Below are 27,041 nucleotides of genomic sequence, written 5' to 3' on the forward strand. Positions count from 1 at the left end.
TTTATCGATCTGTATTCTGACGGATCCATTTTACGATGCAATCGCAGCACGGGCATGCGCATCCAGTAACTCCAGCACTTCTTGTAGCCAAAAAAAAGGCCAGAAAGTTTACAACTTGTGGTTTGCGGGCGCTCGGCACACAGAAAGGACATTTTAGTAGTTTTTTTCCCAATCGCCTTGCGTTACATTGTAGCGAATTGCAACACTGGCGATTTGCAAATAGAAGAACAGCAGAACAGAGCGGTGCACAGTGGTCCTTCGCAGCACAATGTTCCATACCGATTTGGCAACCATATGTGAGGAATTGCAAGTGTTTTCACTGCAATGAGCAATAGAGCAGTAGTGTTTAGCTAGCCGAGCAGCCACAATTGTAGCAAAAGGTGATAACATATCGCATTGATTGCATTACTGTAGGCTTTTTGCAATCGAATAATAATAGTTAAAAAATAAACCTCAAACCTAGGTCCTACCTGAAATCAATGAAAATACAGATAATTCTGTATTTGTTGGTGGGAAAACTTAAAGTATTGTAGTGGAATTATATCGCAGTGAAGCCAGTGAATAATTTATTCTATGTTTTAATACATAATTGCGTGCTACATCAACAAACAGAGCACCATTTGCGTGTCGGAAAGGAGAATCGCACAGTAAACGAGCCAACCGCAACCCCTCTCAAACACCATGGAGGAACTGTTGATGTCGATCGTGAAGGAGGCAACGGGAAGCAAGCTGCAAAATCTCAAACAAGCCGCACAAATTGCACACGGTAAGTGGAAAAACAAAAGAAAACGAAGAAGGGCAGGAATGCATTCGCCCGTAACACGAAGCCCTGCAGCAGGAGCAACCACCGAGTTGGGGCACAGTCGCCAATGCAGGACTACAGTAGAGGCTCCTTTGCCCGCCCCTTGTTTTTTTTTACATATTGCAGAAAAATTGTCCAGACAGCATGGCATGCACCGGGATCCTTCGTACGAGCTGCGCTCGGTGTGCTTCACCGCGCTGCAAATGGCCCTGGAAACGAAGCGGCCCAAGTTCGTCACGTATGGCCTGAATGGCCTGCATGTAAGTGGCTCCAGCTGACAGCTGGTAGTTAAGTATTCTACACTGAGCGAAATAACAACAGTAGCACAAAGTTTTTTTTCGGAATTTCTACACCGGATACGTCCAGTTGGAAACTTTTGAACCTAATGAATTATGGAAAGTAGTAAGGAAGATAAAATTAGTCTGAGTACTAAAGTCTAAATTCATACTAAAGTATTTTTGAATATTTTATGAAATGAGATGTATTGGGAAGTTTTTTGGTAAAAAATGGTTTGGTTCGATAGTGTTTCCTAGGAGCCCAAGCTGTTTTTAGTATATTTTTGGAACAACAATTTTCCATAAAGTTTATTTCTTAAAATGTATTGAAAGAAAAGATAAGCATTTCACGTGTTAAATGTAAAAAAAGACACCGAAGTACAGGTCGTACTAAGAAAGTTTTGAAGCAGATTGTTTCAACTTTCCCAAACATCGTTCTACTATTCATAGCTCGCTCAGTGTAGCATTTTGATGCATAATGGTTGGTTTGTTTGGTGGTGACGCATGGTGACGCATTGTGTTACCGTTACTAGTTGTGTTGATTTGATGTAAATAAAGTAAACACTTTCCCCTCGCCTTCACCCGCTCCGGCAACGGGTAGAGAATCATCCGCGATGAGAGATTCTTTATCGGGCTCGAGCCGGAGGATGACTCGCTGTGGCTGCCGGCCCAGCTGCTCCGGGCCACGTCGAGCCTGTCGACCATCGCCAACGAGGACACGGTGGTGAACGTGCTGCGGCTCATCCTGGCGATGGCCTGCTCGCAGACCTGCACCCTCAACGGCCGCCTGCTCATCGAGGTGCTGTCCAAGTGCGGCGAGTGCTGGGAGAACGGGTCGCGGGCGGTGAAGGCGGCCTCTCTGGCCGCCGGCAGCCAGTGCCTGCGAACGTTCTGCGCGTTCCTGAAGGATGAGGCAGAGGAGATCGTCCGGCTCGATCCGACGGGCATCATCAGCCTCGGCATGGCGGCGGCCGTCTACAACGAGGTGATCCCGGTGATGCAGTGGCTCTGCAGCCGGTTGGCGGAGCCGGCCGCCGGTGGCAACCCGAAGGCGGCGGAAACCGTCGCCGGCAGCTCGCTCTACCTGATGGAGTGCATCCTTACGTTGGTGGTGTCGCTGCCCGCGGACGTGCACGCCAACCCGCACTTCACCACCTTTCTGTGGCAAAAGTTTTGCCCCACGCTGGCGGCCACGATGGGCTCACCGGGGCGCGTCAACAAGGACAAGAAGTTCACCTACAGGTACCCGATGCTTCCTCCATTTTTGATCTGATCATTTTCATCTGCTTCTTGTTTATTGAACATTCTACGCTACCCACAGGGACGCGATCCATCTGATCGAAAGCGAAAACCGGGGCTTCTTCACGCGCCCGGGACTGGATGGACCGCAGGCACGCTGCATCTACCTGACCAGCATCCAGCTGCTGCGGATAGCGGGAGCCCAGGGCAGCCTGCGGCCGATGCTGGAGGCGCTGTTCCATCGGATGCTGCTGCTGCCGGTGCCGAGCAACCGGGCTGAGCCGCTGCGGTACGCGCGCGAAATCTTCAAAAGCCCGGAGCGGCTGATCGACCTCGCCATCATACTCTATCCGGACAAGTCACAGAGCAGCAGCGACGACATGGCGCTCTTTCGGCTGTAAGTATGGCGCTCTTTCGGCTGAACTAACTGTTGCTGGCCTTCTACACATTGATTGACATCAGGTCATCAGATCAATGAGAGGTTAAGAGAAGCAACATCGTATCAGATCGTTCCGAAAATTGGCTGAAGAGGTCTTCATGAGGTGTCAATAACTGTGATTATGTATCACTCTCTCATCCGGCTCGTTTTCCAAACTCTAATCGTTTGCAGAGTGATTGACGCGATGGAGGAGTGTGCCGCTGCCTGGCATCATGGAAGCACCTCGGTGTACGCCGCCCTGAGCTCCAGCGTGGAGTGCATCGTGGCGCTGCTGGAAAGCCTGCAGGTGCTGTCGTCCGGCAGCTTCGACGAGGCGTTGCTCGGCGACCGGATCGCGGAAGCGGTCAACCAGCGCTACCCGCTGCTGGCCGACGCGGACTACACCGGTCCGCTGACGTACCAGTCGATGACGCGGCTGCCACCGCCGTACCGGGACGCGGTAGCGGAACTACGCCAGAGCGGCTTCGAGTCCTCGTCCGAGTCGGATGCCGAGGGTGGACTGGAGCATTCCGGTACCGGTATCGATCCGGAGCTGGGTTCGGTCGGTTCGGGCGACACCGAGGGTCCCGAGGACGAGGTTCACTCGTCCGGGGACGACGTGTCTTCGAAGACGAGCCAGGGCAACTGGCTTTGGTCGCACATCGAGGAGTCGTCGGCGTCGGGATCCGGTTCCGGTGGCTCCCGATCCGATGGCGACTGCGACCGGCTGCATGCGCGCGAGTTCGCCTCGGTGCTCACGAACGAGCTGGTGCCGGCGCTGCTCAAGCTGAAGTCATCCATCGAGATCGACGACGCGGTGCAGGAGTTTGCGTCGAAGGTGTGCCAGCGCAACTGCGTCCGCGACCGGCCCGAACCGGCCGACTACGGCACCCTGACCGCGCTCAACGCCGACGGCATCTACCTGGCGACGTACTCGGCGCTGCTGCTCGCCCTGCAGTTGACCCGCTCCGGCCACTACGACGACGGTGCCAGTCGCTCCGGAGCGATTCCGCTCTCGGAGCAGCAGTTCGTCACGTCCGTGCTGAACTCCGGCATCCTGGTGTACCTGTCATCGGCCTGGCTACGGGAGCTATACCAGTGCATCCTGGCAGCGAACCCGCTGCACGCGGCTAAATCGCTCGCCTACCACAGTCACAGCGGTGGGGAGCCCGGTGTGGGCACGCACTGCGCCCTGATCGATATGCTGCACGACGCTGGCGGTATCGGCCCGACCCAGATGCTGTCCGACTGGATGCGACTGCAGTCCGTGGTACGCATCCACAGCAACAGCAATGGCGCGAACGGGAGCGGCGAGTCGAGCCTGAAGCAGCAGGCGGCTAGAAAGATCGCTCGCCGGCTGCTCACCTGTTGCTGGGACTCGATGGTGGCGGTGCTGACCGCCGGACTGGGTGAGGCGGGCAGCTCCCACACGGCCCGCCTGGTGAAGCTCTCGAAGAAGACGCTCCGCGTGAAGAAGGAATCGAAGAGCTCGGGCGAGACGCTGTACGCCCTCAGCCTGGACGGTCTGCACGCGGCGGCCACCCTGAGCAACGCGCTCAGCCTGCAGCACCTTGCGGGCAAGATTATCAACCTGATCGCATCCAACGTGTGTCAGAACGCGGGACCCAAGATACCGGCCAGCCATGCGCTGTCGATGGACGTGGTACTCTCCGGGGGGCTGGAGCTGGGCTCGCACAGTGCGGACTGCTGGCTGCCGGTGTTCTCCGTCTGCCGGCACGTCACCCAGCTGGAGCACGACCTGTTCAGCTCGAGCACCGCCGGCCCGAACGTAGGCAATGCATCCTCCTCCGGTGTGGGCCAGTGCAAGGATGCATCATCGGTGGATGCGAAAGGTGACGGACGCGAGCAGTCGGACCGGCTACACCTCTCGCCATACTCCGTCGATGAGGACGAGACGTGGTAAGCTAGGCATAACAAAACCACAGAGACCTAGCTCAACAAAGCGTTACATTGGAGCACTTAACAAAGAGTCTATCTGTTTCTTTTTTAGTGTCGACGTGTACAGTTTCCTGCAGGCCCCGAATACCAATACGAACATCAACGTCATTACAATACTGAAGGCGTACACGGGCAACGACGCCGTCAATCTGACGCAAACCGACACAGCCAAGATGCTGTGCGCGCTATCGCATCAGGCCGACATCCTGTTCTCGGAGGCGGCGGAGCGGCTGAGCCTGCCCGCACTGCAGCAGTTTCTCAAGAGCCTGTGCCGGGCATCGCGGGAACAGCTTTATCGGAGCACGTCCATGAAGAAGGGCAAGAAGTCGTGGTGGCTCGGGCGCCCGTGGAAAGTGAAGAATGACTCGCTGCCGCTGTCCCTGCTGCTGCATCGGGTCGGTGACGTGACGCTCAAGGTGTTCCGCGGACCCCGCCCCTTGCTGCACGTGCTGAAAGTTTGGGCCATCACCGGACCGCACCTGATGGACGTAAGTATGGTGTTGTGATGAGCAGATTGATTAGCTCCCTCTTCCTAAGAGCTTTCTTCAGATTTTTGGGGAGAATTCTCATCACTATCACTTGCCTGCTTGCACTGATCCCATCCGCTATCGTTGCAGGCTGCCTGCCACAAGGATCGAAGCATCTCGAAGAGAGCGATCGAGTACATCCACGACATCATAACCGCGCTGCTGGTGGAGCAGACGGAGCTGCCACACTTTCACTTCAACGAGGCGTTGCTCAAGCCGTTCGAGAACCTGCTCAGCATGGACTCGTGCGACATCGACGTGCAGGACCAGATCGTGGGCTGCCTGTACGAGATCGTGGAGGCACACCGGACCGAGATTCGCTCCGGCTGGAGGCCACTGTTTGGCACGCTCCGCACGGCCCGCAATCGGCCGGTTCATCTGTCGAACATCATCGACATCTTTCGCGTATTTCTCGAGACCGACAACATGCTGGTGTTCGCAAACGCGGGCCTGGACTGTATCCTGTGCCTGCTGTCGTACCTGGAGATCTCCGGCAGCGGGCCTACACCAGTCGACTACCATCAGCAGCATGCCACCGCTGGCAATGGGCTCGGCTCCGGCTCCTCGCCAGACGATGTTGGCCCGGTAGTGATGCGCTCGGGCGACTTTCTGTACGACGCGCTCAAGTTTCTCGAGCGCTGTGCATCGATACTGGACTTCATGTACAACATGCCCCAGTGCCCGAACCTGCATTCTACGTACAAGATCAAGGGCATCACCTACACGCACATCATCGACGCGAACATTCCGAACTCGATGGAGAACTTCACCTTCTTCGGGCAGGACTACCTGCAGAGCACCAACGAGCAGTGCATGATCAGCTACCGCTCCCTGCACATCGACAAGGAGTCGATCCGCAAGATCGACGAGCTGGACCGACCGAGCGGCGTGCTGAAGGTCTGGTTCCTGCTGCTCGACGGTCTGACCAACTCGCTGATCGTGTGCCCGATCGCGCACCAGTCCCCGATCCTGCAATCGATCTTCAAGCTGTTCAAGTCGCTCATGGTCAGCCCGGGCGTCGAGTTTGGCTTCTACTGCATCAACCACCTGCTGATACCGATGATTCAGGACTGGCTGCGGTACGTCAACAAGGCGCAGAAGAACTGGGTGCTAATCGAGAAGAACTTCAAGCACTGCTGCTGCATGACCACCGATCTGGTGGTTGACTTCATCACCAAATCGCAGACGCTCGAGACGCTCGAGGATCGCGTAGTCATCGGTAGCGAGTCGACGCTGCTCGGCAACGGATCGCGACTGTCCGCCGCGACGCCCCTCAAGTCGCAGCCTCACAAAACTGTCAGGGGTTCCCTCAAGTACACGTCGGCACGTCAGTCAAAAGTCGGCACGGGTGACGGCGGACCGTCGGAGTCTTCGAAGGGAGCGCAGAGTCCGTCGTCGGGCGCAAAGCTTCCCAGCTCGGCCATCCTGGCGCTTAAGCAGCTCCTGCTGGTGCTGATCGAGTGTTCCGCTCAGTCGCAGGAGACGATTGCGCGGGTGGGTGTGTCGTGCATGAAGCACATCATCTTCTCCGCCGGCTACCTGTTCGACGAGGAGCAGTGGGTGATCATCGCCTCGGCCGTACACCGCGCTAGCACGGTTTCAATGGCACCGCTCAAGCAGCTCATCTTCGCATTCAACCGCAACTCCAACAGCTTCTATGGCGATTGTGCGAACGTAAAGGTGGCCGCTCGGCGGGACAGCACCGCCGACGAGCAGCAGCGCATCAACTCCCTGGCCCAGCAGGTGTTCCTGATGGACAGCCAGCGGGAGTCGCTGGGTGCACGCAGCACCAACGCGCTGCAAGAGGATAGGTCGTACTCGTTCCTGCTCTACCCGCTGCAGTGTAATACCACGCCGGTTCCGTCCAACGCCGGCGGACCGGCACAGTCCGGTTCGTTCGGGTCGTCTGCGTATGGGCTGAATGTCGACTGCTATATCATTCGCATACCATACCGGAACCTGATCGTGGGCATGCTAGCCAGCCAGATGCTGCTGCAGCTGATAGCCAACATTCTGCTTAGCGGCCTCTCGAACGTTCCGAGCGAGCTGAACTCGTGCTTCTACAACAGTGGCGCCGATTCCACCAGCCCCGGCACGTCAAACGTTGGCGCCAGCTCCAAGCTGCTGTTCTATCTCGGTCCGCACAGCAAGGAGATACTGCTGCGGGCGCTGCGCCAGTTCCTGATCGGTGCCATCGAGTTCGACACGCGCCCCGGGCTGAAGTTCCTCATACAGAAGGTGTCCGGCATCGACTACGCCGCCAACCTGTACAAACAGATGAACTCCTCGTGGATCATCCACTACATGGCGCTGGTCGACATGTACTTGAACAACGTGCGTATCTACAGCCTGACGGTGGAGGACGTCCGCTATATGCTCAGCTCGTGCTGCGATCAGTACCCGAGCAGCTTGCAGGCCGTGAAGGGCGACGAGAAGTGTCTGCACTATCTGCTGGCGTTGCGGGACCTCTGGGAGCTCATTGCCGACCACTTCATAGTGCACCTGGAGACGGACTCCGATGGGGCTGGCGGACGCAAGGCCACCATCAAGCTGGAGCCAGGTGAACAACAGTGTCTCACGACAGTGGACAACCGCTCGCAATGCGCTGGCGACGGCCAAGGCACTGTTTGCTACGCTCTGTCCGAGCAAACCAGCGATGAAGGCTCTCCGCTGGACGCGCCCAACATGCACCGGAAGTCCAGCGTTGAGGCAGATAACAATGGTACCGGCCAGCACCAGGAGCAGGTCAAAGAGTTCGCATCAATATATCTCCAGCAGCAGCAGCAGCAGCAGCAGCACCAGACGCACGAGGCGCAGGAGCAAAAGGCGACCCCAGACAAACAGCCGAGCTCCTCATCCTCGCCGCCAGCGCCCGACGGCGAGCGGCAGCAGCAGAAGCAATCGATTCCGCCGGAAATCGAGCAGCAGCGAGCGCACAGCATCCAGAAGGACGTATCGTATAAGACATCTGCCTTACGACAGCTCATCGTCGCGTCTATTGAGCTAATCAAACTGCTGCCGAGCGAGCAGTCGGAATTTTTGCAACTTTTGCTTACGCCCCGCATCCGGGAAGCTTTTCATTTCGTCGAGGAGAAGAACCCGTTCCTTTCGCTGGACGTGCAGAACTAAATTATATTCAGTGGACTGCTTTCAAAACAAAACCCCGGTCTCACTTTAAAGTAAGTGCTTCAAAAACAGAATCAGATAACAAATTGCTTCATATTGTGTATATACAAAATCATATTATTGTATGGACCTAATATTCATGTTAAATAATATAAAAACGTGAAATATACATATATATTTCTGAACCACGTACATCACTCACACTTTACTGCTGTTTTACTCCCCCTCAATAGCGTAAAATTATAGCCCGAGTATTATTACGATTATTTTCCGAGGGTATGATTTTATTGTATCCAGAAAATCTCTTTAAGTTTTGCTAAATTCGTTTTATCTAAAAGCAATGCAATCATTACATGACATAGCAACGGTGGTCAGTGACGTCTATCTGACAGCAAGTCAAACGTCTATCTGACAGCAATGCTGTCAGTATAGCCTTTATGGGATCAAAGGTGCAATGCAAACGACAGTCACTGGCTGTCAAATTCATGTTCTAACATGTTTACAAAAACGCGCGCTCGTATCGAAACAATTAAAGTTGGCTGTGAATTAGATATTTTGTGAAATGCACTCGCGTTTGTAGTTGCGTGTGCGTTCATTTTACGTTCTGTGGCCCATGTTATTAGTTATCTGTGTTTAGCACTCGCGTGTGCGTTCATTTTGCTGCGTGCGTCATTATGCCGGAATATACTATCAATGGCATACCGGTACAGTTTCCCTTCGAGCCGTACGAGGTGCAGAAGAATTACATGGCCAAGGTGATCGAATGTCTGCAAAATTCAACCAACGGTGTGCTGGAGTCGCCAACTGGGACGGGAAAAACGCTAAGCTTGCTGTGCTCGTCCCTTGCGTGGTTGCAGCATGTACGATCAAAGGTAAACATACGCAGGGGGGTAGGGTAAGGGTTTGAAAACGGCTCTGTAGTAATGCATGTTTATGTTCAGTCACAGTCACAGTCCTGCCGGCCGGAGGAATTCGATATGAAACCCCTGGAATTGAGTAACATGAAAAACCATAACCTAACCCCGGAGCAAGCGTTCGCGCTGATGGAAAGCGCCAAAGTGGGACTGGCGAAGGTTGTTTATGCGTCCCGCACACACTCGCAGCTATCGCAAGCGATGCAGGAGCTGAAGAGCACCAGCTACAACTTTTTCCGTGCCATCAGTCTCGGTTCGCGTGACCAGCTGTGCATCCATCCGGAGGTTTCGAAGGTGGACAGCAACGCCATGAAGACGAACCTCTGCCGGGAGAAGGTGAAGGCGCGCAGCTGCTCGTTCTACAGCCGGGTGGAAAAGGTGAAGGACCACCCGGAGGTGAACCAGGTGCCGATACACGACATCGAGGATCTGATCACGGTCGGCACGAAGATGAAGGCGTGCCCGTTCTACCTCTCGAAGGAGCTGGTCGAGAAGGCGGACATGCTGTTCATGCCGTACAACTATCTGCTGGACGCGAAGGCGCGCAAGGCAAACAATCTGAGCGTGCAGAACAGCGTAATCATCCTGGACGAGGCGCACAATGTCGAGAAGATGTGCGAGGAGTCCGGCTCGACGCACATCCGCTCGTCCGACATTGCCCTCGCCATCGAGGACACGTCGTCGATCATCAGTACGTTTGTGGACGCGGGCGGTGCGGCCGGCATGGACACCGACGGCGACGGCGAGAAGCTCGAGTTTACCATGGACGATCTGGTGCTGCTGAAGGAAATGCTGCTCGGCATCGAGAAGGCGGTCGATGACATTCCCATCCAGTTCTCGCAGAAGGGCAGCACGTTCGGGGGTACCTACGTCTTCGAGCTGCTCGAGAAGGCAAACGTAAGTGAAGGGCGGACACAGTGTGTTATTTCGAGTGGATAATGATAAGTCCCACCTATTACAGAAACACTGAATCTGAGACATTTTTTTGCTTTTGTAAATTGTCTTCTGGGATCTACTTGTTCGATCAAAAATCCTGAACCAAATGAGTTCCTTTACCTCAATACTGCATTGTTTAAATGTTGTACAATGGTTTCGATACTATTTCAAATGCCCATTGTCCTTCATCCCTTTCCACTTCGCTGATGCCAGGTTCAGTGCGGTTTCACCGGAATGACCTTCTCGATATTCCGATTGCCAGGTATTTGAACAAAATTGTTCTTTCTATTACAACCCCATGAAACATTTACATCCTGCCGTTTTATCATATCTAAATATGTTTGCCTAAGCCTGGTCCTATGCCTAGTGGTTGAAAAAAGAAAATCTTTTGCTGGGAGCATCAATTTGTCTTAGTTCACAAGAGCAGGACGCTTGTCACAACAAAGTTCACCGATTCATCGGATTCATCGGAATCAGTTATCAAACTTGCACGCATGAAGTTGTATTTGCATTGGGTGTCTGTATGCTTTCAACGCTCCTCCCTACCATTGCCGCCAACTGACCGTTCCTCTTCCGTCTCTTTTAAGGTGAAGTTTGGCAACGCGAACGTGATACTGCAGGTGCTCGCGTCGCTCGTCGCGTACACCACGTCGCGGGCGGAGAAAAACAACTTCGTACGACGCGGTGCCGGCCTGCAGGCGGTGGCCGACTTCCTCGAGATAGTGTTTTCCGGCAGCGGACCGGAGTACCAGCAGGCCGTCGAGCGCTGCTTCAAGGTGCACGTCGAGCAGGAGGAGTCGAAGAACGCGAAGGCCGGTGGTGGTAGCGGCGGTGGCGGCGCCGACGGCAAGGGAACGTCGACGAAGCGCACGGACGGCTGGCTGTCGACTAAGTGGAGCAAAAAGTCGGAATCGTCGACCGACAAGGCCGCCGGCAAAGCGGGGCGGGTCGTGAACTTTTGGTGCTTTAATCCCGGTTTCGGCATGCGGCAGCTGACGGGTGCGAGCATACGCAGTATTATACTGACGAGCGGAACGCTCGCCCCACTGAAACCCCTCATAAACGAACTGAGCATCCCGGTCGGGGTGTCGCTGGAGAACCCGCACATCATCGGGCGCCAGCAGGTGTACGTGAAGATCGTACCGCAAGGCCCGGACCGGGTGACGCTCAACTCGAGCTACACCAACCGCAACAACCCGGAGTACATTGCGTCGCTCGGCCGCACGGTGCTCTCGTTCTGTCCGGTCATTCCCGGCGGCCTGCTGATCTTCTTCCCGTCCTACCCGATGCTCAACAAGTGCGTCGAGGAGTGGCAGACGAGCGGCATGTGGGCGCAGATCAACCGCGCCAAGGCGGTGTTCATCGAGCCGCGCGGCAAGGACGCGTTCGCCAGCACGATGGCGGAGTACTACGCCCGGCTGCAGGAGCCGGCCAGCAAGGGCGCCATCTTTATGGCCGTCTGCCGCGGCAAGGTGTCCGAGGGGCTCGACTTTGCCGACGCGAACGGGCGCGCCGTCATGATCACGGGGCTGCCCTTTCCGCCCCTGATGGACGCGCGCGTCATGCTCAAGAAGCAGTACCTCGAGGCGAACCGATCGCGCGAGAACGAGATGATCTCCGGCGACGAGTGGTACTCGCTCGAGGCGGCCCGCGCCGTTAATCAGGCCATCGGGCGCGTCATCCGCCACAAGGACGACTACGGTGCGATCCTGCTGTGCGACACGCGCTTCCAGCAGCACCGCCAGAAGGCGCAGCTCTCCTCCTGGGTCCAGGGCCACCTGCGCGAGGACCGCGGGACCACCGGCGCCCCGTTCGGCTCCACCATCGGCGAACTGTCGCGCTTCTTCCGCAACCTCGAAAAGACGGCAACCCCGGCACAGCTGCGGGAGACGGCTGTCAAGCTGGAGCCAGCGTCATCGCAACCGACCGACGTCAAACCGACGTACCGGAGCAAGCAGGAAGCGGTGCCACCGGCAGCCAACGTTGCATTCCAGCTAAGCGATTACCTACAACAACCAGCCGGTCGATCGCAACCACCTACCACCTCCACTCACCCCAGCGGGAAGTTTCTTTCCAAGCTCGACTGCAACACGCACTCGGTCAACACATGGGCCACCGCCCCCGAGCCCGGTCTCATCACCATCTACAAACGGGAGCGCCGGTCGAGCCAAGAAAACCATCAAACCTCCACCGACGAGACGGCACGCTCCAAGAAGCGCAAGCTGGTGATGGTACCGACGGAACCCATCCGCTACGGTCAACCGGTGCCGGCTGCGGTGGTTAAACAGGAAGCCGAAGCCAGCGCCCCATCGGCCATGCGGGAAGCGCCCGTGAACCGGATCGACTTTCTCAAGGAGGTCAAGGGCTCGATGGATGCGGTCAAGTACAAACTGTTCCTGCACTCCCTAGCCCAGTACCATCGCGAGGGCGTATTCGTCGTCTTCATTGCGAACATGTGTACCTGCTTCGAGAACCCCAGCTGCTACTATCTGCTAAAAGGTATGGGCAAGGGGAGGGCCTTTCTACTAGCATCTAATTACTCACCACCTTCGCTTCCTCCTTTCAGCAATGCGGCGGTTCGTGAAGGTGCATCAGAAACATTTGTTCGACGAGCATCTCGCGCGGATGGGGCTGTGAGCGGCGCTATTTGTTTCCATTTTCCCCGCGGAGCTACGATTCAAACCCACAAAGCATTGAATGTGCACATTTTCTTCCGCCACAGTGAAACGAAAACAACGCCAGTGAAACAGTGAACCCACAGTGCCACAGTGAACCGTCAGACAGTCACACATTTCAAACGCTACAGCAACATGCCTAATTTACAGAATTTGTTAAGATAAATTTCAAAAACGTTGTTAAGATAAATTTCATATTTATTTCTCTAATGTGTCAATCTGGTAATATTATATATATATATATATAGTAAGGATTTGTTTATACATGTGTTATCACAACACAGCAATTATCCGCGCCAATCACGCCTTTGTATTAGTCTTTGTAAAATTATCCCCTCATGTTAAAGTTCCCTCGTTGAGTTCCGTTTTGTTTTGATATTCCTACCACAGATCGTTTCAAATGGATAGCACCATATATGCACAAGGGTAGGTGCTATCTATCTAAAGGCATTCTTCCGCGCTACCTTCTACAACGTTTGTCTCCCGGTCGTGTTGTTGTTGTCCGCGGTGAAAGTTACCCTCTTTCGTGAAGCCCTAACAATAACCCGCGTTAGCTCCTGCTGGGCGTGCTTCTTTTTTTTATGGTCGCGTGGGTTTCTTTGGCACGCTCTTTCGCGCAATTCATCTTCTTGTAGCCGATTTGCGGCTAAGAGTTCGTAGTATCTAGTATCTTATTAGCACATTGGCAGAACGCACAGCGCTGTGGAAACTATTGAGTGGCCGCGGGCCTCCCCCGTTTCGATGGTAAGTGTAATGAAAAGACTAAATATATTAATGATAATGACAAACATCGGGCTAATATAAGGTGGGGGGAAAAATTCATAAATCCTTTCGCCTCAATCGCAGACCAGTATACATATTGAATGAATGTTAGTAGAGAGTGAAAAAAATGAAAAGTGGGGAATGAAAAACTAATTGAATTAATTTTTCTCCTTACTCAGCTTGGCGAAGATCTGCTTGTAAAAGTCGCCGTGGACGGCACGATTATGGCGAATGAGCTTTCGGTAGGCCTTGCCCAGCTTGGCGAGCTCGGTGGCATAATACTTGAAGGTGACGGGGATAGCGGCGCCACCGTCCGGCGAGTCAGTTACCGTGGCCAGATAGTATGCAATCTTGGACAGGAGAAAAACGTAGACTTGCGAGCGATCGCCCGCTAGCTTGAGAATTTCGGCCTTCAGTGCCACCTCCTGCTCGGCGGTGACGCGCGCGGACAGCGTGGGGCGCACCTGGACCCACAGGCTCTCCAGCTGCTCCTTCATGGCGGCGACGGTCGAGCAGTCCTTAGCCAGTATCATCACCTGGTCGGCCAGCTGCTGCCGCTGCTCCTCCGGGAGCGGAACTTCACCCTGGGAAGCGATGTAGACCGTGGCGGCGCAAACGGCGAGGCGAAGCATCTCCGATCGCATCCGCTTCACGCGCTCAACGTCGAGATTGAACACCTCCGGGATCATTACTTCCGGTTCCGGAGAGAACAGTTCGCCGTAGGCGTAGTTCATCACCGCCATAACGTTGAGAGCAGGCTCCTGGCGTGCCGTTGATGGCCCGGCGGCGGCGGCGGCGTCGTCGTCGTCGTTGGCGTCGGCTATCTTCTTCATGCGCATGGGCAACGGGGCATTGAATGACATGTAGCGTCGGTAGGCACGACGCAGCCAGTCCTCCGTTGCTGGGCAGCTGATGGGATGCGACTGCTGGAGCAGCTCGTAGAACTTTGCCCGCTCGTACTCGATCGAGTGCTTCACCACCTCTCCGCGAGCCTCGCTGAGCTCGAAGTTGGCCATGTCGAGCTGCATCAGCTCGAGCAACTCCATGATGCCGCGCAGCCGATCGACCAGGTCGGTTTTCTTCTCCAGCTCCTTCACCATCTCGTCGCGCGCCTTCGAGCACGCCTTGCCCATCAAGTCGATGATGAACTTGGTGTACAAGCCCACCGCGTTCACATCATGCTCGATCGCCAGGTGGACCTTCGCCGGGTCCAGAAGGGCCTCGACTTGGCGCAAAGCGCCGTCGTTGTTACCCTCCAACAGCGCGCGGAACGCTTTACGGATGTCGATCAGCAAATTGATGGCGCGCTCCTTTTGCGGCGGATCTTGCGCCAACTCCTCGCGCATCAAGTCCCAAAACGCGTTGTGCATCGTCTGCGCGATCATCTCGTACAGCGGATCGTTGCTCTTCGCCTGCGTCAGCTTGAACTCATCGTCGACGGCGATTTCGTGCAGGCGCTGCAGGTCCTCGATCGTTTTGTACTCCCGCAGCAGATCGTTCAGCGAGACGAACCGTTCCGGCTGGTTCCCATTGGCCGGCAAGGTGATGCCCACGTCATGCAGCTTACTATCGGCCTTCACCGTCAGCTTGTCGATTAGGCTGCATACGAGCGGCGTGATGTCTTTGGGCTGGCCTGACTTCTGCTCCGCCGCTGCTTCTTCCTTGGCCGCGTGTGGCTCGCGTCTGGTGGGTAGGTGGAAAAACAATCACTTAGTTTCCTATCATACAGGTTCATCCCTGTAAAACACAACTTACCGTGTGTTGTCTGGCATCTTCCTTATAATACGTGCTCCGTGGTATTCGCACTAAATTTTCCTTTCAAACGAGATGCTTGCGACTAGAGAGAGTGAAGGAAAAGTTGAATTTTATTAGTCCCTTGCACAACGATTAACCACCACTAACGGAAAGACATTTGAGATGCAGGTAAAACTGCGCAACCTGGCTGGCTTTTCATTATATAACGTACGAACTTCGTGCACCACTTCGCGCCAATGCTCCCAAAAACTATTAATGATGAAACGCAGTAAGCGTTGAGAAATGGGTTTCGCAATAACGTTTTCCCCACACAAAAACTACCAAACGCGCGCGCGTACCCGTACGAATGAATTTCCTATTTTCGATATTTTTTCCGTATTGCAAAATAATGTAGACTGCTAATTTTTTCCAACCGTTAAAAACTATATAGTTTTTACGCTAAACGCGCAAACACGCGAAACTTCAAACTTCGCGGAACGAACAATGAGAAACAAAGTCACCATTGTGTTCCGTTGCGCAGTTGTACCTGAAAGGAGTCGCATCTAGGTGGCCTTGCCTTATTAGGCGACAAAACGGGACGATATTTCTGCCCGATGAAATTTTCCGATTTTCATCTCACTTTTCACGCTAAATGCTTGGAAATTATCAACCCCTGCGTCAATTGGACGTAATTAACACGTAAATCAAAAGAAATGGAACAACAACCTGCTAGATTCCTCCAAAGACAGCTTTCGGTCACTTGGTTTCAATCGATATACTATTTAGCCAGCAGCAAAACTTGAATACTGCACAATACTTGCACTTTTACACGAAAACACTGCTTAGATTTAGCATCCGTAACGAAAATGCATCTTCGACGCGACGAGTAAGTCTTACCCAAATCCTTTGTGTATACACAGAGTGAATGTGCAGTCGATTGCTCAAACGCAAGTTTACGCACGTTTCTGATGAACAAGCACGGTTCCGCTGAATCACGTCTGTTCCTGAAAGTTCCTGAAATGACAATGATGCGCAGCGCAAAATTTCGAGGACTAACCGTAGGCTAGCAGATGCTGCGCTAGTGATGAATAAAAGTCATCATGGCGTCCAACATAGCAAATGTTCATTCCCGTAATGAATCCTGCTCGTTCGAAATGGCAGCTAGTAACGATTTCTGCATGTGAATTTCAACGTTAAATTCGTTGTGGCTGGTTTTTGGTACGCAATTACCTTTGCAATAATTCTCCCACTTGAGAAACAACGATATGAAACGAATTTGGCACCAACAAAAGGCCTTTCGACGGTACCGCAAAATCGGTTGCCTTTCGGTTTAAATTGTGTTCTACGACAATCAAATGGGAATTGCTTAGCAAATCTCGTTGTAAAACACCCATCCTTAGTTCGAATGGAGGAAAGAATTTCCAGAGGAAATGGGATTATCATAGCAAAACGGATTGCAACAGTGCCTTGTATTCATACCCGTGCAGCCCGGTGAAAAAACTATGCCTATTTGTCGAGCCAACGAGGGCGAACAGATGACAGCTACCGTCCGCCTGCCTGCCTGCCTACCAATCTCATGGCACTCTACACGGCGTTGTTACCTGCAGAAGACGGGGCAAATTAATGAAATAGGGCGCTCTCGCCGTTTGCTTGCGCGATATTGCAGGTAGATGGTCGGAAACGCGTAGGGCGGCAGCATCGACCGGATTTGAGTTTGTAATACGCGACCCCTGGGATCCGATAGAGAACTCTGTGTGTGCCGTTTTAACTGAACAAGTAAGCTTGCATTGAACCTTTCGCATCGATACGGTACTGTCCTCGTAGCAACACACAGAAGGTGCACGGTTTTTTTTTCTTCGGATTAGTTTTTAGGGAACGAACGAAAATCAATATGTGCTAGGCAGCGATCGTGGAATTGGTTGATTGGTACGTGGTGTGCAATCGCGGTTTACACAGTCATCCGATTTCATTCTCACCCGTAGCCCTTTTTTTCGAAGAATACGTATGTGCGGATGGTTGCAACGGATGAAGTGTACGCTTGTGGAGTGAGGGACGTGACAGGGTGCTGGGCGGGGTGGGGATGGGTAACTGCAGAGGGAAATAGTTCAGTCACATGCATGTGTCATTTTCCACTGTACGTCGGGTTGTGTGTCCTCTCATGACAACGCCAGTTCGTCAGAAACGCATCTTGATCTGCGCGACCACTGACGACCGATAGGTAGGTGGTTTTAAGGTGGTTGGTGAAAAGCGAATGAACGTGCACGGACTGGAAGCTGCTCGGTGCCTTCGAGCTCGAGAAGGATTGCCGGTACGGTTTACTGCCTGTTGACCACTTTTCCCACTACACGCGAAAGTGCGAATCGCGCTCCCAGTTTGACAAACAATCGCGTCGTCTGTTCATCGCCAATGCGAGGCAGTTTTCACTGCTCCAGTTTGATGCGAGTGTAGTGTGGCCAGGAGCAGATAAGTCCCACTCCCTGCATAGGGCGGATCACAATCAATTTCAACTAGAAGGGCTTTCGCTCAGCTGCCTAAATAGGGAAAGAAAAATAAATAAGGGTACAAGCTGAATTAGTCGGTTTTGCCCGAAGAAGACGCGCCTGCACGGGGAAATAATAACGTACGACGGACCGACGGTGACGTGCCGTTCAAATTGGGAGTTGGCGCGAAAATTCCTGCGGTTGGTGTCGGCCTGTGTAGCACGCCGCGCGCTGTAGCTGTAGCTGAATATCGGACTGTAACTGCGTGCCTTGCTATGGTAACGTTCTAACTCCCAATCCATTCCATTTTGTTTCAGCTTAAATTGAGCCCCAACCACAAGAAGTAGTAGAAGAGACGAGTTTTATGTTGATGTCGTACGAAAATGTCCCGTTTATGCCACATGTTGATTGATACGAGCAATAAGAATCGAACAGAGTAGACAGAAAGCGAGAGATAGATATAGAGAGACGGCTCGTCGTGTGTGGATGTAACAAAAGGCAAGATGACGATCATAGTGTTCCTGGTGGACACCTCGGCCTCGATGTGTCAGCGGGCGCACGTCAATGGGGTGCAGAAAACATATCTGGACATTGCGAAGGGCGCCGTCGAGACGTTCCTGAAGTTTCGCCAGCGCTCGCAGGACTGCATGGGCGACCGGTACATGCTGCTGACGTTCGAGGACCCGCCGAACAACGTGAAGGCGGGCTGGAAGGAGAACCACGCCACGTTCATGAACGAGCTGAAGAACCTGCAGAGCAACGGGCTGACGTCGATGGGCGAGGCGCTGAAGAATGCGTTCGATCTGCTCAACCTCAACCGGATGCAATCGGGCATCGATACGTACGGGCAGGGGCGCTGCCCGTTCTACCTCGAGCCGTCGGTGATCATCGTGCTGACCGACGGTGGCAAGTACACGTTCCGGAACGGTGTGCACCAGGAGATCGTGCTGCCACTGCACACGCAAATGCCGGGCACGAAGCTGACGAAGGAACCGTTCCGGTGGGACCAGCGGCTCTTCTCGCTGGTGCTGCGGATGCCCGGGCATCGCGTCGAGGAGCGGGCGGACGGGAAGGTCCCGCACGACGACTCGATGATCGAAAAGATGTGCGAGGTGACGGGCGGGCGGTCGTACAAGATCAAGTCGCACTACGTGCTGAACCAGTGCATCGAGAGTCTGGTGCAGAAGGTGCAGCCGGGCGTCGTCATTCACTTCGATCAACTGATCACGAGCAACGGTGAGTCGGGGCAGGCGGCCGACCACCTGCAGTTTCAATCAACCAAGCGCATGATCTACGTGCCGAAGCAACACCCATCGCAGAAGACGTTCCCGGTCGGCTACTGGCCGATACCGGAGCCGTACTGGCCCGATCCGAAGCTGACCAGTCTGCCGCCGCGGGACGCCCATCCGAAAATCAAGATCATCTCGCCGTGCTGCGACGAGCCGCAGATACCGCGCAACTTCCCGATCGACAAGTACGAGCTGGAGGCGAGCCCGCTCACGCTCCAGATCCTCTCGAAGAAGGAGTCGAACAAGGTGTGGCCGCTGATCGTGTCGACGGGCATGCAGGGTGAGATGCCGTTCGGCTACCTCAAGCCGAACAGCACGCTGCCGATCGTGCACTTGTACGTGCTGCCCTACAACTACCAGATGCTGCTGCCGCTCATCAACGATCTGTTTCACAAGTTTAACCTCAACCCGCCGAACGATTGGGTGTACAAGTTTACCAACTACGTGAAGACGATTCCGCAGTACTACTGTCCGTTTCTGCGGCGGGCGCTCGCCACCACGCCGAACGTGCCGTACCAGCTGGTGCAGTACATCCTGCCGGAGAACCTCGACAGCTACCTGTGCCCGGCGGTCGCCAACTACCTGAAGCAGATGAAGAACACGGCCAAGCAGGACCAGGAGAACCTGTGCATGCGCGTGCTGAAGCAGCTGAAGCAGCCGAAACCGGCGTACCATCAGCTCGAGACGGCGAAGCTGGTGGCCGGGCCGCCGGTGCAGAAGGTGCGCGACATCGTGACGCACCCGATGCTGAAGGATACGTTCGCCAAGGTGCACGGCGACATCGTCAACTACGAGAACTACAACATCGTCGTGCCGACGATCGCGCAGACCGCCTCGACCAAGCACTACCGCAACCCGTACGACATTCCGCGGCGTGACCTGATCGACGAGATAGCGCGCATGCGGGAAATCTTCTTCCGCGAGCCACCGAACGGCATCAGTCTGGTGACGAAAGACTCCGGCCACTGTCTGCCGATCGCGGATATGGGCAACTATCAGGAGTACCTGAAGAACAAGGAGACGCCGCTGCGCGAGCTCGAGCCGACCAACGTGCGCCAGCACATGTTCGGCAACCCGTACAAGAAGGACAAAAACATGGTGATGGTGGACGAGGCGGATCTGAACGACATGGCCCCGATGAAATCGGGTGCGGGGCCGAGTGGCATGGGCGGCGGTGCGGGTCCGAGTGGTCTCGGGGGTGGCAGTAACAGTGGAGGCCCCGGCCCACACCAGAGCAGTCACATGAAGAAGAGCTTGCTGGAGGCGGGAGGCGGCGGCGGGTCATCGTCGTCGTCGTCGCGGGCCACCCGCAAGCGGAAGGCGGGACCGATTCGGAAGGACTATGTGTTCAAGCGATCCGCGATGGATGCCTCGACGGGCTCAACAACGTCGGCTGTGACCTCCTCCGCCTCATCGTCGTACGAGTTGTCGTCGGACGACGAAAGCACCTGTTCCGGGTTCACCAGCAACAACACGAGCGACACGGAGGATGACACCGAGGGTTGCCTGGTGATGGCACTCGATGGTGGCGGCGAGAGTGACACGACGTCCGAGTTGCCGCCGAAGGCGAGCATCACCACCTCCATCAACACCGCTATAGCCCTCCTCTCGCTTACCGCCTCGGATAAGACAACAATCGGCCCCATCGAGAAGGTCACCGACATCGATGACGTACCCCAGCCGGCTGATGCTGCTGGACCGGCCGGCATCGTCCTCAGCGTACCAACACCAAGTAGTTCAATTAAAGCCGACAAATTGCACAGCCTTCCTCCTTCCCTCGCCTCGGCCAGCGTCGGTGAGGATGTGGCAGCGAGCGAGGCCAAGCCGACGCCACCAGCGAAGCAATCGAAAACAGCACCAGCACCGGCGGCGGACGACGGGAGCAACAACGGGAGCGAGCAGCGACCGGAAGTGGGCGATGTGTCGTCGCCTGCGCGGAAGAGGCAGCTGGAGCAAGACCCCAGCCAGTCGCCCCCTCGTTCCGATGGGCAGGCCGCCGCCGACGGCGACGACGGGCTTCAGCACAGCCGCAAGAAGCCACGGTTGCAGCCGCTGGATTCGTCGCTCGCAAAGCTGGCGAACAAAAAGCAATATGCGGATTCGTCTGACGCCCCGTCGAAGTGTGTCGAACATACGTCGGGCGACACGGCGCTGGTCGAGCAGGAGCCCGAGGCCGAGCTGGAACCGCAACCGGAGCCGGCGCCACCTGACGCCGTGACGCAGGATGACACCGAGCCGTGTGCGAAGGAGCTGGAGCAAAGTAAGGGCAACGCATCCGACCAGCAACAGCAGTCGCCGGCGCCACCGCCGCCGCCGCCGCCGCCACCGATATCGCCGTCCGTTGAGCGAAGCGACGTGCAAGAGGAAATCCAGCAGGTTGTGGAGCAACTGCAAAATGTGGTGGTGATCGATCAGTCGAAGGCACGCGGCCCGACAAAACTCACCAAGCAACCGAAGGAGCAACCCGAACACCCGCCGCAGCCTGCGAAGGAGCAGGAGACCACCCGGCTCAAGGCGGAGGGAGAGGATGCGAAACAGCTGGCGGAACAGACGTCCACTGCGGTGGAACCCACAGTGGTTCCGGTGGAGCCCAGCGCCGAGGCCAAGCTGGAGCCAAGCGAACCAACGACCAAACCACCACCGCTAACCCCGCAACAGCTGCTCGAGCTGGCGTTCCAGCGAGCACAACGCAGCGCATCACAGTGGGCCACCTCCACCTCCTCCTCTTCCACCCCCGCCTCATCTACGTCGGTTGTGTCTTCCCTCGCCGATGCCAGCAGCACCAGCAACAACAGCAGCAGCAGCAATAACAGCAGCGATATGGCGGACGTGCAGAAAATATCCAACATCCTGAAAACGTGCCACAATGGCACGGACGACGACAGGGAGAGGAACAATCGGGACGATGACGGGTCGGTCGTCGAGCGATCGGTGCACGAGGGTGTGCGGGTTGGTAGTAGGGCCCCCGAGCCGGACACGAGCATGGCGATGGCGAACGGTACGGCCGCACCGATCGTTACGAACGGCGGCGGTCCGATCCACCATCCGATCACGTGGAACTACAACGTAGCGCTGTACTCGTGCGTCGAGGATGACGACGACGGAGGTGGCGACGGTGGCGGTGGAGGCGGCGGCGGTGGTGGTGGTGGTGGTGGTGGTGGCGGCGGCGGCGGCGGCAGCCCCGACGACGAGGACGAAGACGAGCAGGAGCTGGAGCGGATCGACGAGCACAACATGCGGATGCGTGCCGCCGTGTTCCGCGAAATTCGGCGGCCCGGCCGCAACTACACCGAGCTCATGAAGGACCTCGAGCTGGTGCAGGGCAACTGGGCGTGCCGGAAGCGCTTCATCGACATGGCCGTCCACGAGGCGCGCCGCTTCCGGCGTGTCCGTATGGCCGCCTGCATCGAGGAGTGGTGGGAGCAGCAGCAGCAGCAGCAGCTGCAGCTCGACTCAGCCAAACCCTACGTTCCCGGTGATGGTACCGACTCACCGATCACCGCCACCGCCTCGACCGGCCCGTACCATCCGACCGGCGACGCGTTCGCCTGCATCCGCGCCGAGCTCGCGCGAGCGGCCGCCACCGGCGGGGTCGGTGGCGCCGGCACTGGCGCCGGCGGCGGCGGGATGTTCATGAGCAGCGGCATCACCAGCGTGTACGGTGCCAACTTTAGTCACAACAATCACCACCACCACCACTTCGCCGAGGCGCTGGACGAGCCGAGCTCCCAGAGTTCCTGAGCGAAAACACGGCCCTCCGCCGTAACCCTCCCGCCCCCCCCACCACCGTAGTCTGTTGTCACCCACTTCCGGGTTTAGCTAAACGAATCGTCCTGCGCAAAACCGCGTTCTCTCCGAGAGAGGATAACCGACCGAGTGTTATCGTTTTAGGTTTTTTTTTCAATCTTTACATTAATTTGTTCATTTGGTTTTCGCCCATCCTTCTATTTTATAGTCCTAACCAACAAAAAAACAACCACAACAAAAAAAAAATCAAAACAAAAAATGAACTATGGAAGCTACGTGCATCGGTGATAGTATTGACCATTTTTGCCCCTTAAGTGCCCATGCACCGCCAACAGAGTGTATGCTAAACATACACCGTCTTCCTAAATCGCCAATTTGTGCGGGTATTTAATCAGGCTCCTGGCCGGGTTTTAGTAAGAAGCTACATACGGCACGGAGAAACTGCTTGATAACACCCGCCCAAAGAACCGATTGAAGGACGGACCAGTTGAGCATACAAGTAGAATAATCAACAACTTTCTTGTCCCAATTCGAACTCGATATATTACAACATTGTTTGACATGTTAGTTCTTTTTTTTTACTCTTAGAATTCCGTTGTCGACACAACCTGAGGCCCCCTTCTCGTTGTACTCTTATGCCCCGATGAATTAGCCAATTGTAAAGCGAGACGAACAATAACCACGAATGTAAAAAATCGCTAATGCCCCTGCCCCCCCATGCCCCCTTATGTCTCTCCATTGCGTGTTAAGGACATACCGTCTGCCCCTGCAAAATGTACATACGATGATGTGAAGGTAATAAATTGAAGAATTTGCTCCCCCATCCCTTTAAGGGGGGTGCCCGTTGAGAGAGAGATAGATAGAGAGTTGCGTGTTTGTTATTATTATTATTATTATTATTGTTATGTGCGTTATATAGTGAAGAAAATGGTCTTTGGGGAATATATTCCTGTTTCGTGGGACATATCGTATTCTGACTATTACTATAAACATTAATCCGCGATGTGTCGCCTCCATGTGGGCGGGGATTTATTTTTAAGTGAAAGTGTTTTGTTTCGATTCACAAAATGTTTGTTTAGCAGGGCGGAAAACTTAATCACATCACCGTAAAAAATTAACTCGTATCCCGAGGTGTGAACCTGACTCGAAGGCCGAGTAGAGTCCAGCCTCCTTCGGCACCTGGTTAACCCCCCCATGTGTTGGTGTCCATAAAATCAGTGTGAACCACCTACCCAGGTGAGCCGTACGTTTCACAATCAGATCGCTTTAATTTACCAATGCACAACAAGTTTGGCAAGATTCACATTGGAGGACCATCATTTGCGAAAAAGGTAGCATTTGTGATGAGATTACAGTTAAACCTGCGTAATATAACTTTACTCGATATAATATGATCTGAAGGATCTCAAGCTACACATGCGAAACGACAATTGGAGGCAAATGTTACACACGAAAATACAACGTTCGGGGGATTCGCTACAATATTGTTTGTCGATAAATGTGATTCGTCATTCGGGTTGATGGGTGTTGGTAATACATTATAAAATAATAAGTGATGCAAAAGCAAGCCTGCGGTTGTCAATACGAGGATTAACGCAAATTCGAGAGCGAGTGACGTGTAGCTGTTTTACTCGTCCTCGTAATGAATTGTTGGCGCTCGTGGCCAGCGCGTGATCGACCTCGAAACAATGGTTATTGTTTTTGATCCTCGCTAACTAAAACCACACTTTGCTACCCGGATGCCTACGCTAAGCTTGTGTTGTTTTCTCTTCCCTTTTCAGCTGACTAAAACACAATCGACCGAACAAATCGAACCATCGGAATGATGCTGAGAGTGGACCTAAACGCTATCAAAATGGTACGTTTAGTTCAGCACGCGCAGTATTGCGATAGAATACATACAAACGATAACCATGTTGTGTTTTTCTTTTACCCGCAGATGCATTTCGCTGTTGCAATTTGGAAGCGGAAGGGAAACGGATTTCCCGAGGACCATTTCGGGGCGCGTTTAACGGACATTTGAAATTCGCGATTGACATTCGCACGGCGGCTCCTTCAAATACGATGCTATACGATTTCGTCCCGCGGGGTGTAGCAGCCTTTCGTTGAGGCTTTGTAGGAGAAAATCGGTTTTTCTTCTACACACACGCACACAGTGGGGGGTGGTGGCCCTCTAGCGGGCAACCGCCGAAGCGTGCGGAAAAGTGTCGAGTGTGTCGATGGTAAAGAAAAATGGCTGCGCCTGCGCCCCGCATGGCCCTTCGGTGGGGTTATCAGCGTAGCGGATTGTGGACAAAAAACAACCGGAAGCTGGTGGTGCTGGTGGTGGCTGTCGGTTATCGGAAAAAAAACACACACACACGGTTCGCCAAGTCACGGTTTTGGTGGTGGTTCGTTCTCGCCAGCAGTGTGCGCCCACACCAGTCAACATCGGAAGCTCGAGCAGAACGGTCGAAAATCGCAAAAAATGGACCGCTCGGTACGCACCGTTTGCTAGAAGGGCTGTTTCACTGGTCTGTAAATTCTGTTCCCCGTCATCATCCCCGAATCATCTGTGCTGCCAATGTGTGCAGAGTGCGAGCAGAGCATGTGCTAGGAGTGAGGCGTGTCCGGGTGAAAACTATGCACCAGCAGGCTCGATAGTCGAAACCGCAAGTACAGCTGCACGGTGCCCGTCGTTTGTGAACGGAGGAAATCGGTACGGCCAAGGCCCAAGCCCACAAAAGCCCAAGTGCAGCCTCAACTATACAGCTATCTGGCGAGATTCTCGTTTTTCGCCACATCCAATGACACCCGGTCGGAATCGTCCCGTTTGCTTCGACTACAAGGCAAAGGTAAGAGCTTTCGCGAAAGCAGCCCCCGTGGCCAGAACGTAACACTCCAGCGTACACGAAAGACGCAATGACGAGGCGCACTTTACATCATCTATGTCCAGCGTGACGTTAAGCTACATGTATATCAATACCCTAGCAACTACTGAAACACATTTACAAGAGTTAGCCCGTCGTGCGAAGCACGGAAAACCTGTGCTTGGTAGAACACTTTCACGGGAAGCAACCGAAATGAGCAGACTCCATCTTATATAATTAAACACACACACTCACACACATTTCGAGAGAAGTCCTGCTGGAATGCTCGTCATAGAGATTTTGACCACGTGTGCAGTTGCGGGTCTCCCCACCCCTTCTATTCACACCGACCCAGCTCTACCTTGGAGCCAGCTCGAGATAATCGATTTTCCCTGTTTCGAGATTCTCCATCGCAATCCGTACCCTGTTTTCCCTCGCCCCTTTTCCCAATGGGCCTTTTCATTTCCCCAAACAAAGCTTTTCACGCGGCACTCGATGCTCGAAACATATCGATTGCGTACGATGTTCGCAACAAGTTGGTCTCGGTTAGTTGCCAACTGTCGCCTGGACTAGAACTTTCTCTTCTGGTGCGGGCCTCGACATGGGCTTTGTAGTAAATTTGTTTATGGTACGCATATGATAGGGAAGTGGCTTCCCCTCCCCGTTGCTGACGGATAGAATTTTATGACCTTGGCAAGGAACGCCCAGCCCCACCAGAGGTATGGCCATCTTGTTCTGGTGCGCAGCAGCGCTGGTCACCGTACACAACTACGGATCTGCTGGAGTAGCTGGAGAACGTTCTGGCTGGCCTGCTGGAATGGTTGTGGAAGGAGAATGAGTGATGGTTGACGAGCTCACGTGAGGGATATAACTTGGCAGGATAGATAGCTGAGGCAGTTGAAACATAAAGCTCCTGGTGGGACAAAGAAGGAAGCCAGAAGTTACGTACTGCTAGTTTTCATGCTCAGGAGTTAGCGTCAAATAAGTTGCCCAGTGGTTCGCGTTATGCAAGACGAAGGTGGAGTTGTTCAGAATTGTGTCATATTGCTCAAGAATAGTGATTCCCACGACAGGTGCATCTTATTTCACACGCTTTTCCAACCCCTTAGTATATAGACCAGTGTAGTGTTCCTGAGTTCATTCCGGAGTTTCCTAATTGTCTAGAGGGGGGGTTCCTCTTGTATATCCACTTGGCAGAGGCTCGGTTCATCTCGCGACGGGCTAGATGGTTAGGGTGTACGTCGACGTCCGCGTTCAGCAAGCAGTAGTGACCTTGGCCCAGCCAGTTGAGTGTAAGTAGCGCGCAAAC

General features: G+C 54.3%; 4 protein-coding genes across 4 annotated transcripts; 3 read left to right on the plus strand and 1 right to left on the minus strand.

The window, feature by feature from the left end:
• The first annotated feature begins 678 nt into the window (after nucleotides 1-678).
• On the plus strand, nucleotides 679-8,349 carry LOC131291317 (brefeldin A-inhibited guanine nucleotide-exchange protein 3). The gene is made up of 7 exons (XM_058320514.1): nucleotides 679-766; nucleotides 929-1,062; nucleotides 1,679-2,319; nucleotides 2,399-2,713; nucleotides 2,927-4,654; nucleotides 4,746-5,181; nucleotides 5,311-8,349. The coding sequence occupies exons 1-7, from the start codon at nucleotides 682-684 to the stop codon at nucleotides 8,347-8,349; spliced, it is 6,378 nt and encodes a 2,125-aa protein (XP_058176497.1). The 5' UTR covers nucleotides 679-681.
• A 671-nt stretch (nucleotides 8,350-9,020) lies between these two features.
• LOC131290545 (regulator of telomere elongation helicase 1 homolog) lies at nucleotides 9,021-12,833 on the plus strand. Its single transcript, XM_058319700.1, has 4 exons — nucleotides 9,021-9,218; nucleotides 9,288-10,157; nucleotides 10,784-12,695; nucleotides 12,763-12,833. Exons 1-4 carry the CDS (start codon nucleotides 9,021-9,023, stop codon nucleotides 12,831-12,833), a joined length of 3,051 nt encoding a protein of 1,016 aa, XP_058175683.1.
• Nucleotides 12,834-13,791: 958 nt separating this feature from the next.
• LOC131290546 (T-complex protein 11-like protein 2) lies at nucleotides 13,792-15,405 on the minus strand. The gene is made up of 2 exons (XM_058319701.1): nucleotides 15,389-15,405; nucleotides 13,792-15,316 (listed from the first exon to the last, which is right to left on the minus strand). The coding sequence occupies exons 1-2, from the start codon at nucleotides 15,403-15,405 to the stop codon at nucleotides 13,792-13,794; spliced, it is 1,542 nt and encodes a 513-aa protein (XP_058175684.1).
• Nucleotides 15,406-18,272: 2,867 nt separating this feature from the next.
• On the plus strand, nucleotides 18,273-22,877 carry LOC131290547 (integrator complex subunit 6). The gene is made up of 3 exons (XM_058319702.1): nucleotides 18,273-21,396; nucleotides 21,499-22,220; nucleotides 22,329-22,877. The coding sequence occupies exons 1-3, from the start codon at nucleotides 18,351-18,353 to the stop codon at nucleotides 22,875-22,877; spliced, it is 4,317 nt and encodes a 1,438-aa protein (XP_058175685.1). The 5' UTR covers nucleotides 18,273-18,350.
• The last annotated feature ends 4,164 nt before the right edge of the window (nucleotides 22,878-27,041 follow it).

This window comes from Anopheles ziemanni, chromosome X, assembly GCF_943734765.1.
Source record: "Anopheles ziemanni chromosome X, idAnoZiCoDA_A2_x.2, whole genome shotgun sequence".
NCBI classification, from domain to species: Eukaryota; Metazoa; Arthropoda; class Insecta; order Diptera; family Culicidae; genus Anopheles; species Anopheles ziemanni.

Bases quoted from the DNA above. Each gene is read 5' to 3' on its own strand.
- LOC131290547 (XM_058319702.1), top strand. From the start codon at position 18,351: ATGACGATCATAGTGTTCCTGGTGGACACCTCGGCCTCGATGTGTCAG. The intron at 21,397-21,498 runs GTAAGGGCAACG...GCGACGTGCAAG, and splicing joins TGCGAAGGAGCTGGAGCAAA to AGGAAATCCAGCAGGTTGTG. The intron at 22,221-22,328 runs GTCGAGGATGAC...CCCGACGACGAG, and splicing joins ACGTAGCGCTGTACTCGTGC to GACGAAGACGAGCAGGAGCT.
- LOC131291317 (XM_058320514.1), top strand. From the start codon at position 682: ATGGAGGAACTGTTGATGTCGATCGTGAAGGAGGCAACGGGAAGCAAG. The intron at 767-928 runs GTAAGTGGAAAA...TACATATTGCAG, and splicing joins AGCCGCACAAATTGCACACG to AAAAATTGTCCAGACAGCAT. The intron at 5,182-5,310 runs GTAAGTATGGTG...CTATCGTTGCAG, and splicing joins CCGGACCGCACCTGATGGAC to GCTGCCTGCCACAAGGATCG.
- LOC131290545 (XM_058319700.1), top strand. From the start codon at position 9,021: ATGCCGGAATATACTATCAATGGCATACCGGTACAGTTTCCCTTCGAG. The intron at 10,158-10,783 runs GTAAGTGAAGGG...GTCTCTTTTAAG, and splicing joins AGCTGCTCGAGAAGGCAAAC to GTGAAGTTTGGCAACGCGAA. The intron at 12,696-12,762 runs GTATGGGCAAGG...TCCTCCTTTCAG, and splicing joins CTGCTACTATCTGCTAAAAG to CAATGCGGCGGTTCGTGAAG.